The sequence below is a fragment of the Perissodus microlepis genome, chromosome 4 (genome assembly GCF_051167445.1).
Source record: "Perissodus microlepis isolate ML-2025 ecotype Zambia chromosome 4, ASM5116744v1, whole genome shotgun sequence".
Classification (NCBI taxonomy): domain Eukaryota; kingdom Metazoa; phylum Chordata; class Actinopteri; order Cichliformes; family Cichlidae; genus Perissodus; species Perissodus microlepis.
In genome coordinates, this window is record NC_140464.1 from 32,567,114 (window position 1) to 32,579,724 (window position 12,611).

Consider the following 12,611-nt stretch of genomic DNA (forward strand, 5'->3'; position numbering starts at 1 on the left):
TATACAGTCTAGAGAAATATATACACAACAATAGAAAGGCACACATTGGAGAGCAAAGTGCTTGGTTGGAGGTAGCGCGAAGAAAATACTTGGTCTGAACAGAGTCTGTCTGTGGTTGGCCTAAAACATGAGGCCAACCACAGACCATGGCTCAGATTGGTGAGATGGATGGGCAGGGGTGGCAGAGGGCAGCCAATGGTTTTTTTGGACGGTGTTAATGACTCTCTGTGCAGTCTTCCTGTTCTCAGTTGCGGCCTCTGCGCACCAAACACCCAGGCAGTAGGAGCGCACGTTCTCCACTGAGGAGCCATAGAAGGCCAGCAGCAGCTTCTGGTTCTGGTTGTTTTTCCAGAGGACATGGGGGAAGTGCAGCCACTGCTGGGTCTTCATTACCAGTCGGTGTTGAAGGTGGGATCAGCAAAGATGTGGGTGCCCAGAAACCTGAAGGTGGAGACAGATTCCACCCATCCTCCATTTATAATCGAAGGGGAATGAAGCTGTCTGTCGCTCCTAAAGTCCATTATAAGTTCTTTGGTTTTAAGGACCTTCTGCCTCAGGTTGTTTTCTGAGCACCAGGAGGACAGGTTCTGTACACTGTCTCATCTCTATCAGAGATGGGCCCAACCACATTGGTGTCAAAGGCATACTTGACGATGACATTGGTTGGGTGGGTTGGTGTACAGTCATATGTCGGGACACATTCAAAGTTTTAGCAGTTTTCTGGACTGACTGACCTTCAGTTTGTAAATTAATGATGGGCTGTTGTTTCTCTTTACTTAGCTGATTGGTTCTTGACATAATATGAATTCTAACAGTTGTCAACTATGGCTGTCAGCTGTGTACCAACCTGACTTCTGCACAACAAAACTGATGGTCCCAACACCATTAAGAAGGAAAGAAATGCCACAAATGAACCCTGACAGGCACACCTGTGAGGGGAAACCATGTCAGGTGACTACATCATGAAGCTCACTGAGAGCAGGGTTTGCAGCTCTGTCAACAAAGCAAACAGTGGCTACTTTGAGGAATCTAAAATATATTTAGAGTTATTTATCCATCTTTTCTTTGATACATAATTCCATAAACTTGCTTCATATATTTGATGTCTTCAGTTTGTATCTACAATGTAGAAAGTAGAAGCAAATAAAGAAAAACCATGAAATGAGAAGGTGTGTCCACACTTTAACATGTAGTGTGTGTTAGCCCTGCTGATGGACTGGCAGCCTGTCCAGGGTGCACCCTGCCTGTCGTCCTATGGTAGCAGGGATAGGCTCCAGCCTGGGTGGATGGTATTACAACATAATACAAATGATACTTAACAGCAGAAACTAAAAGTCTGTTTTTACAACACTTTTATGTTGGCACTTTGATTGATTGATTGATTGATTGGTAATCAATTTCAAACATGTAAGCAATATACAGGTACATTTAGAAAAGAAAATAAGAGAGAAAAAAATACTATACAAAAAAATACAAACAATACATTTCAATATAGCTGCCGTTCTGATTAATTTACATGTTGAAAGGGAGTGGGAAGAAGTAAACACTTATTTAATCCCGCCCCTTTGCCATAAATTATCAGTTAATATTTAATCAGCTTCCTTACTGATATAATTTGTAATAAAAATAGTGAACAGATTTCTGATATACCATATACTATAATATCACATCATGAATTTTTTTTTTAAATAGAGACATTCACTTAATTTCAATATTTTCCTTTTCTTTATAGTTCGAGAAGATCATATTTTTATAACTCTTTTTGAACAGTTTTATGTTTGGACGTTGCTTTAATAGTGTGAATGCCTCAAGGCATTCAGACTATTGAGTTCCTGTTTCTCTTTAAACTTTATTCTTCTACCATATTCTATTTGCTCCGACGTTTGCTGGTTAACTACTCCCTCAGTTTTCATCCGATTTTCACCATTCAAATTTTAAACTGTTCTGCTCGTTCTTCTAATGTCACCTATATCTTTTGGTGCTCATAACTTTGATACTTTTTCAGATATTAAGCTTTTGATGCCATTTTTTGGCCCATTTTGCTGAATGGGACAACATTATCAGTGTGATCACCAGTTTTGCGTGCCGGTCTGAGCCATGTTTTAGCTCAGTGAGATGAGCAGCTGTTCTCAGACCAGGAGGCCTGGGTTCAAATCCGCTTAGGACAAAAAAAATTTCAGTTAACAGTTCAACTGTTTAAACTCTTTTCAGCACAAATTTCAGCATTTTCACCTCTTTTTAGCAGAATTTTCAGTTTTTCACTACTTTTCAGCACAAATTCCAGCTTCTTCAGCTGTTTTCAGCACAAACTTCAGCTTCTTTACCTCTTTTCAGCAGAAATTCTGCTGATTCACCTGTTTTCAGCGCAAAGTTCTGCTTCTTAGCCTCTTTTCAGCAGAAAATTCTGCTGATTCACCTCTTTTCAGCAGAATTCCAACTTTTCCACCTCTTTTCAGCACAAATCTCAGCCTCTTCAACTCTATTCTGCACAAATTTCAGTTTCTTCACCTCCTTTCAGCACAAAGTTCTGCTTCTTCACCTCTTTTCAGCAAATTTCAACTTCTGCTCCACAGTGCACATTTTTCTCTCATAATATCTTTGTTTGGCACCAGAACAGGTTTGGCTCAGTGGGTTGAGCAGCTGCCGTGAGACCCGGTGGCAAAGGTTTGAATCCTATGTGTGACGGTTTCCACACATCTTCCCCCCTTGCATGCACTCTGCTTTCTTGACACTCTTCAGTGTACCATTTCACATACAGCCATCTTCAGCAGGCATTTCTGCTTCTACACCTCTTTCAGCAGATAATGCTGATTTCAGCAGATTCCACTACACAGCATTCGCACTGCATTTTCGCAGGAAATGCAACTTTTTCTAGTCTTTATTCTACCTTCTTCTTATTATTCTAGTTGCTCTGACCTTTGCTGGTTAACTACTCCCTCAGTTTTCAGCCGATTTCCACCATTCAAATTTTAAACTGTTCTGCTCTTTCTGCTAATGCCACCTATATCTTTTGGTGCTCATAACTTTGATACTTTTTCAGATATTAAGCTTTTGATGCCATTTTTTGGCCCATTTTGCTGAATGGGACAACATTATCAGTGTGATCACCAGTTTTGCGTGCCGGTCTGAGCCATGTTTTAGCTCAGTGAGATGAGCAGCCGTTTTCAGACCAGGAGGCCTGGGTTCAAATCCGCTTAGGACAAAAAAAATTTCAGTTAACAGTTCAACTGTTTAAACTCTTTTCAGCACAAAGTTCAGCTTTTTCACCTCTTTTTAGCAGAATTTTCAGTTTTTCACTACTTTTCAGCACAAATTCCAGCTTCTTCAGCTGTTTCAGCACAAACTTCAGCTTCTTTACCTCTTTTCAGCAGAAATTCTGCTGATTCACCTGTTTTCAGCACAAAGTTCTGCTTCTTAGCCTCTTTTCAGCAGAAAATTCTGCTGATTCACCTCTTTTCAGCAGAATTCCAACTTTTCCACCTCTTTTCAGCACAAATCTCAGCCTTTTCAACTCTATTCTGTTTCTTCACCTCCTTTCAGCACAAAGTTCTGCTTCTTCACCTCTTTTCAGTTCATTTCAACTTCTGCTCCACAGTGCACATTTTTCTCTCATAATATCGTTGTTTGGCACCAGAACTGGTTTGGCTCAGTGGGTTGAGCAGCTGCCGTGAGACCCGGTGGCAAAGGTTTGAATCCTACGTGTGACGGTTTCCACACATCTTCCCCGCTTGCCTCCACTCTGCTGTCTTGACACTCTTCAGTGTACCATTTCACATACAGCCATCTTCAGCAAGCACTTCTGCTTCTACACCTCTTTTAAGCAGATAATTCTGCGTTTTCAGTTTTTTTTCAGCAGATTCCAATACGAGGCATTCACACTGCATTTTCGCAGGAAATGCAACTTTTTCTCGTTCCATATTCAGACTGTTCCACAGTTTCACTCCATGAACAGAAACACAAAAGCTTTTTCTTGTAGTACGGACCTTCCCTGTTTTGAAGTTACAAAAACCCCTTGAATTATAACTTCCTTCTTTCAAAAAACAAACATACTCTGAATATTACCTGGCAGTTCTTTATTTTTTGCTTTCCACTAGATTGTCAATTTTCAATATTTCAGACTGCAAAAATAGTGAGTTTGGATGTTCCCTATAACCAGCATTGTGGATGATTCGAATTGCTTTTTTTTTTGAAGAGTAAAAAGTGAATGTAATGTGGTTTTATAGTTTTTGCCCCAGACCTCTGCACAATAGCTTAAGTATGGTGAAACCAGTGAACAGTATAGAATGAAGTGATGTTCTGTTGAATACCTGCTTTGCCTTTTTTAGTATTGCCATGCTTCGTGATACTTTGGAATGAATATATCTTACGTGAGCTCTCAGTTAAGTTTTTCATCTGTTATTACCCCCAGAAATTTATTTTCACTGACTCTTTCAATATCAACACCATTTATTTGAATCTTTGCATTTGTATTTAAACTACTATTTCCAAATAACATAAGTTTAGATTTAATCAAATTTAATGATAATTTGTTTTTATCAAGCCAGAACTTCACTTTACTTATTTCATTAGTCATATCCTCCAATAAATACTCCAATACTGAAATTATCTATAAATGCCAACCATAATGCACCAAAGATCCCCAAAACTTTAAGAAATGAGCTGTAAACATCTTGATAGTTTTCTATTTTACTCTGTAGCCATTATATACACTTAGCAAACAAGTACTAACTTATTCTAGAATAAAACTAGAACTAGGTTTGCTCCTGTAACTTAAACCAGTCAATGTCTTCAAAGTATACTGAGTCTACTGACTCTGTACCTTCTTTACTTTGTTGTCAGTCATTTTTACCAGTAAAAAGACAATTTTGCATTTTTGCACTTTGGTTTTGTTATCATCTGTGAAGAAGCAAACTTATAACAAAAATCTGCATTGTAGTCCAGATCACAATATTAGGAATTAGAACTTCGTTCTTTCCTTTTGTTGTATAAAACAAAAACACTAGGGAAACAACTAGTTCATTTTATTGTAATTATTCTCATTTAGTCATATATCTTTTATAAATATTCTGTGCAGATGACGACGACGATGAAGACGGTACTTATCACAAGGGCTCTGTGTGCGCATATTGTGAATTCTGTGAGGTATGTATGAGATTGACTTTGAGAAATGATGTTCTGTCATTACAGGATCAAAGTCAAATCCTTACTAAAACAAACATCACGATGTACAGTTATTGACCCAAATATCTAAACATTAAAACTGGTGGATTGTTCCTTCCTTACTGACGTGAAAGCACTGCTTGCTATTTCATGATTTGCTTTCTAGTCTTTTTAAAATAAAACGGGCTTTCTTCCAGCACTGTGACAGCTGTGATAAATGTCCTTGTGAGGAGGGAGACACCTCCGAGCACTGTGACGACTGCAAGGTGAGAAAGTACACAACATCTGACCTCCTTCTCAATTTAAAGCAATTCTGCCTTTGATGTACAATAAATAACAACTATGGTAATGTAACACGATGACAATAAATCCAGGAGCTAAGAACTGCAGAGCACAGAAAAGTAGGGAGTTTTTGACAACAGTGGTTCATTTACTAGTAATATAATGGATGGTGATATTGGTCTGTTGTAGTTTTGAGGCAAGGGGGGAGCCAAGACTATAGTTTGAGGTGACATTTGGAGCAAGCAACAAGTGGGGCTGACGTTGATACAGGGGAAGCTAGCAAACAGGAAACGCACCAAAGGAGTCCAACAAAAAGCAATAGGTGTGTTTTGATTTAAGGCATTTTGCTGCCATGGTTTGGGTCTACTTTTACCATTAGAGGGATGGGTTACTACCAGAGAGTAGCCAAAAATTGTACTCAAGTAACAGTAGCACTACCTCAACATAGTTTTACTCAAGTAACAGTAAAAATTAGCCGTCCAAGAAATTATTCAAGCAAGAGTTAAAAGGTATTGAGTAAAAAAGGCTACTTGGGTACTGAGTAACTGATCATAACATCTGATTTAATGTTTAAAAATGAGATCATCAGGCAGAAATATAAAGTGAAAGAATGAAAAGGAAAAAAATACTACACATAAATAACATGACTACAAAAAAATCTAAGCAGAATAAACTCTTTTCCAATCAATTACCTTTCGGTATAAAACACACACACACACACACACAACCACACACATATACATATATATGTATATATATATGTATATGTGTGTGTATATATATATATATATATATACACACACATATACATATATATGTATATATATATGTGTATATGTGTGTGTATATATATATATATATATATATATATATATATAGTGCAAAAGTGCATCAAAGCAGTTCTGTTTTTCCATAGTCGTCCCATCTTCCTGACTTTATACTGTCACTTTATAATGTCACTCACCACTCTGCTACTGTTCAGAACCCCCCACCCCCCGTACCATTTCATGCCAGGACAAATTTTGAATTCATTAATTTGTTTCTTTTTGTTCATAGATGTGCAGTTTCTGCAATGTTTGTCCTGTTTGCCAAACCGTTTGTAAGCCTGGTGAGTAAATTCTCTGTCACCACTTTGAATATATGAATATATATGGAACGACATTTCAAAAGGAAAGTTTCTTTGTTTCAGTTTATCTGGTCATCACTCTTAAATTACAGGAAGCTTAGAGTTTGGCACTTTATATATAGTCATGTCGTATCTTTGAGCCACAGTTTTGGCGAATCATTAAATTTTCCTTTTGATATGCTGAAGTCTTATATTTAGTCTCTTTAGTCTGATATTGTTTCCATGGTACTCGTGTGTTTGTTATCTTAGCTTCTAGTCATCTTCCTGGTTGTGCATACTTAGGTATGATCTTTTGTTCCCTGCTTGCTTTTTGCTTATTTTGCACTCCTTTTCAGTTCCTTCAGTCTGGTCCCTGTGTTTCTTTATGTCTTCTGTGTTTCCTTGAAGTCTGTCATGTCTCCATATTTTTTCTTCTGTCTATGTCAGGTTTGTATGTCTCACATTACTTCTGGTTTTATTTTGATAAACCCGTGTCTTGTCTGTGTTATGTTCAGTTTGCGGTCTCATTAAACCTGATTTGTCCTTGCTGTGTTCCCAGCTGTCTCCACTTCCCTAATCCCCCCCCCCCCCCCCCCCGTGCATTTATTAATGTGAACGTTAAGATCCAAATCCTGATTTATTAAACATTAAATAATTGATGTTTTCATTATTGTTTTCTGTATTGTCCCCTGTTGTCCCGTCTTGTTGTCTCTGTTCTAATATGATGTGATCACTGGTTTTTGTCCTTGTCTCTATATCTGTAAATACTGTCTCTGTATGTTGTTATTAACTTGTGTGTAAATCAACCTGGGGTCTACAGATGTGTGTGTGTGTGTGTGTGTGTGTGTGTATGTGTATGTGTGTGTGTGTGTGTGTGTGTGTCAGAGGGATGTTTACATCCTGCCACCAATCAAAAACTGTCTGCTTAGAATTTGTGGAATCATGCTGAGCTTGCTTGAGGTCATTTTTTGTTGTACTTCATTACTTTCAGTACTTCTTCATTTTGATGATCTTCAGTACCAACTTCTGCTTTTTTTTATTTTGGAAAAGGAAATTTTAGCAAATGAAGCTCAGTCTAAGTAATTTTTTGGCTTTATTTATCACATTTTTCAGTTTTTGGTACTCTATATTTTGGTAATCTTATGCAGTTAAGCCGTTCAGCAAATTCAACTTTAAGTATTTCTAATAGTTTCAAGCATTTCAGGTAAAATTTCCAAATTTTCAGCATTCATATTATAGATTGCAGCTTGTCCAAAATGCTCCGGCACGCCTTTTGACTGAAACCAGAAGGTTTGCCTCTGTCACCCCTGTCCTTGCTGATTTGCATTGGCTTCCAATCAAATACTGTATTGAATTTAAAATATTGCTGCTTACCTTCAAAATTATAAACAATACAGCGCCTAGCGGTGTGTATTGGAAGAGTGTGTGGTACAGTGTGTGTCTGTTACCTTTATGGTGGGGAGCCTGTCTGTTGGCAGCCTCCCAGGATTGCTGTCATTTCCTCTGTAGCTCTAGTTGGCTGTGATCACTTCTGGCATATTGCCTGTGGTTTTGCTGGTTTACATATCCATTGGGTCCTTGCTGTGGCTGATGCTGTTAGCCCAGTGAGCGAGGGTTTCTCTGGTCTGCTAGGTGAGCCCAGTCTGTTTTTCACAATTGTGAGTTTCACACTGAGTGGCTTAGCATAACCCTTCTCACCAAGCATCCTTCACAATATAAGCTTAAAGAAAATTGTATGAAAGACAGTCAGGGGAACATGAAGATCAGCAGAGAAAGATGAGCTATTTAGCTTAGCTTAGGAAAAAGCAGTATTTATCTCGCTGTTTCATGGTTACGGCTGCCTCATTCTCCCAGCAAGTATGGCAAACCCTGTGTGCCATAACTGTGTGGGATGTGACATTTCTATGCCTCTGGATGATGGCATAACAGGTGCGATGTGATTGAGTACCAACATGCCTTGCTGGTGAGGGAAAAACCCCTAGTCCTGTATGGACTGACCTGCACTCACTTTTCTGGCACAAAATGTGCAGGCTCACCCCTTCTCGATATGCCTAAAGCCAAAGTTGGAAAAGTGGATGCCTCACGGGCCAAGGGGGAGTGCCCAGACCCTTGGCAGGTGTCTTTCCCTCCCCCTGCTGCTAGGCTTGTCGAAGAGCCACCCTTTAGGAGCTCCTCACTGACCCCAGTGATTGAATGTGATTAGCAGGGCATCCAGAGCTCTGCCCTTCCTGAGGACTCTGTGGCGCCTGCTTCCAGTTTTGAGGACACTGGACATTTGCGGCCTTCCCAGATGCAGGTGCCTGACTTTAAGGACCTGATGAGCTAGTAGTTCAGCTCTTGGCTTTTGTAGACGTGGTGCGCACCCACATGGAAAGAAGGAGGATGAACAGCCAAGGCTCTGACATCCTCCAGCGACCCCCTCTCCCCTGACCTATCCTGGAGCAAGGTCGGCCAGCCCCCTTCCAGCCTGTGCCTGGAGCGGTCTCACTAGGTAAAAGTTGTGGTCTCCACTGAGCTTTCCATTGGTGAAGGGACTCAACCAACTTAGACCAGGGTCACGCAGTAGGTCTGGTGACTCACCGTCAGTTGGTCTTCACGGACACTTTCCAAGTCAATTTGGGTAGGGTCCACTAAGGCTGTGCGGTAAATGGCTATTGAACCAGCCACTAGGCAACTCATCCTCACTGGAGCTGTACCATGTTATCATCAGGACAGACACAATGGTTGCAACAGCCTACATCAACAGGCCTAGGTTCCCCCCTCCTCTTCAGGATGGCTAACAGGTTGTGGCAGAGGCTCATCCCCTGTTCCGTTGAGTTTGCTTGGGGTGGTACATGCACCAGGGCCATTGAATGTGGACATTAAGTTGATGGGGGCCCGAGTCCAGGAGAGTGGAGACTCCATCCACAGATGGTTGACCAGGTCTGGCATCACTTTGGAAGGGCAAACCTCTATCTTTTCGTCCAGGGAGTTGACGCGATGCCATTGTTTCTTCTCCCTCCAGAATGATGACCTGCCTCTGGGGTGGGACACCCGTGCACACCCTTGCCCCCAGACTCTATGCCTTCCTTTCCATTCTCCCTCCTCCAGTTGGTCCTCCACTGAGTCCAGACTGAGGAGATGAGGTTGATCCTGGTGGCCCCTCTTGGTCCCACATGCCTTGGTTTTCAGCAATCCCTCTGCTACTGAATGGGACCCATGAGAGCTTCCCTTCCAAAGGGACCTCCTGTCTCAAATAAGCGGTATGCTTTTCCAGCCCTTCCTGGCAGGGCTCAGGGTGATAACCTGGCCCATGAAAGGCACCTTTCCTTAGGGTTGCCTGAACCTGTGATATGAAATTTGCAGGAATCTGTGCACCATCCACAAGGTCTGCCTACCCCTACTGCTGGTGACTTTTTGCCTCCTGATGTGCGGTCCACTAGTTGGACCACTACGAGGCTACATTTAAGACCATCCTGTAGTTCCTGCTTTCCCAGCTGATCTGCAATTACCCAGCGAGGTATGGTAACAGCAGTCAAGGTGGTTCACACTGGTTGCTCAGCACTCAGTGGGACTGACCTCTCCCTAATTTCCTGGTTTCTTAGGAGTGCCCAGCAACTTACATTTTGCAGGACTGGACCTCCAGTTCCCCCATGGGACATGGATGTGATCCTTGGTGCCCTTCAGCATTGTCCCTTTGAGCTGCTCAAGGATGCTCATGTGAAATGGCATTTCCTTAAAATGGCCTTTTTGGTGGACATAACATCTGCCAGTCCACAGAGATTGCTACAGGTGGTTGCTAAAGAGGAAAGAGGTAATCCTGCAAGAAAAATGAAGAATTCCCTTAGCCATCCCTCAGCAGATTAGATCAAATTAGGTTTTCCGATTATGATCCAATGTGTTCCAGCATTTGTAATCCTGAGAGGAACATGTTTTTGGTTAACTCAAACTGCAGTAGAAAGTTACAATAGGTAACAGTTTTCCATCTGATCATATATGTTGACTTTGTGGTTGGTTGTCTCCAGCTCACTAATGGTTCATCGTTTTTATTCAGGAGGATTTCTGGATGAAGTGACTGGATCGATCTACAAGTGAGTGCTGTTGACACTGGCTTTAAGCCTGCTCAAGTTATTCTGAAATTCAGTCATTCACATCTCTATTTCTTTTTCCACAGGACTGTAGCTGACGTCTTTGATGAAGATGATGATGATGTCAACTAAATTTAACCATATGTTGCCACCATGTGGACAAACTAATATACCATACTTTCATTGGTTATGATTATTTGGGGTTTTTTTCTTCAATAACACATTTGCTCCCCAATAACGTCAGAGAAATTTTTAAAATAATAATTTCACATGTTTATGTATTGTTGCTACCTGACAAGTCTGAATACTGAAATCATTATTCAAATAAAACAGACGGGACATTTTTATTGATTGATTGATTTTTAAATGCAGACTGTTTTGGGAAGTGCATCTGTAACCGGAAGGTCGCCGGTTCGATCCCCGGGCTCTCTGTCCTGGTCGTTGTGTCCTTGGGCAAGACACTTTACCCTACTGCCTACTGGTGTTGGCCAGAGGGGCCGATGACGCAATATGGCAGCCTCGCTTCTGTCAGTCCTCCCCAGGGCAGCTGTGGCTACAACTGTAGCTGCCTCCACCAGTGTGTGAATGTGAGAGTGAATGAATAGTGGCATTGTAAAGCGCTTTGAGGGCCCCGAAAAGCGCTATATAAATCCAATCCATTATTATTATTATAAGTGAGCACTTGGCAACAGTTGGAACTTTTTAACAGGAAGAGACCTCTGGCAGCACCAGGCTTAGTTAGAGGCAGACCAGGGGAAGAAGAGAAGAAGATGAGCACAGAGAGACCACAAACAGCAGATTTTTGTCAAGTATATTTTACCTGACAAAACTTTCATTGGCAACAATTTAAGGATTAATTTGATTCTAGCTTTCACAAGTTTTTTTTTGTAATTCTACAATTATTCTTCAACCTCAAGTGAAAGACCAAAGAAGATATCAGGACAAGATGTTCACTGTGCTGAAATGGGATGAAGGAACATCAGCAAGCATGATGAGAACCTCACAAATCACCAGAGACTGAGAGTAGAGCTAGAGAAGGTGTGGAAATTAAGGGCAACAGTGGTCTCTGTGGGAACACTCAGAAGAGATATAGGTACAAAGTGACTCAAAAAATGCCATTTTATATGGTTAGAAATTTATAGCATTTTAACAGGCAACATGGTATGATTTATTGGTATTAACAATAAAAGTATTGACAATACAAGTAGTCAGTAGCTACTGAGGATGATTGTGCTTTTTTTCATCTTTGCCTACGCCAGCTACCATAGGGCAGGACACAGGGTATACTTGGACAGGCCACCAGCACAGAAAGACAAAACAAGGCTAACACAGTGATCCGGACAACGATTCACACTCATATTTGCTCCTATGGGAGTAAATGTGAGTGTGAATCACCAGTTAAGTAAAGACCAATAATTGCATGTCTTTGAGCTGTGGGAGGAAGCCAGAGTGCTCAGAGGGAACAATGCAAACGTAACACAGAAAGGCCCTGGCCAGATAGTAGGGTCAAAATAAGGACCTCCTTATTGACTAGGACCTTCGTGATAATCACCACGCCACCTTGCTGCCAACATTAACTTTTATTTCACTTTTTTCACTTGTACTTTGTTGGAAAAAAGTTTTTTGTAAATTCTGCATTTGCCTGTAGTGAACGTTTAAATCCAGCAGATTTCGCTACTGGGTGACACACCAACAGTCAGCTGGTTCGAGCCAGCAGGGTTCACCTCCAAGCACAGTGAGTTACCTGCTGGAGCCTGAAACTGCAGCAAGGTGCAAAGCAGATCTAGTATGCCTGATGGCTTCTGTGTGTGCGCATGGCTGTTATGCGTGCGGGTTGTTGAATTTACATGTTAGGAATTTAATTGCACCTGTGAAATGAAAAGATTTGCTCGGGATTATGTTTTTTTCTCGCAGGTCTGGAAGATCACTTCTGTGCCTGAACAGTAGGAGTGTCTGAAGGTTTTTAATACTGGCTAATGTCTTTGTGTTCTCAATGA

At 41.0% G+C, this 12,611-nt stretch overlaps 1 protein-coding gene across 1 annotated transcript in view; it reads left to right on the top strand.

The window, feature by feature from the left end:
• The window catches only part of LOC146389324 (uncharacterized), a 14,842-nt gene extending 3,895 nt beyond the window's left edge, over positions 1 to 10,947 (top strand). Inside the window, exons 2-6 of the mRNA XM_084927152.1 lie at positions 5,075 to 5,142; positions 5,358 to 5,426; positions 6,499 to 6,550; positions 10,581 to 10,617; positions 10,701 to 10,947. Of these exons, the coding sequence (XP_084783278.1) occupies positions 5,075 to 5,142; positions 5,358 to 5,426; positions 6,499 to 6,550; positions 10,581 to 10,617; positions 10,701 to 10,746 (272 nt within the window). The 3' untranslated portion in view covers positions 10,747 to 10,947. The remainder of the gene's footprint in view (positions 1 to 5,074; positions 5,143 to 5,357; positions 5,427 to 6,498; positions 6,551 to 10,580; positions 10,618 to 10,700) is intronic.
• Positions 10,948 to 12,611: the final 1,664 nt, after the last annotated feature.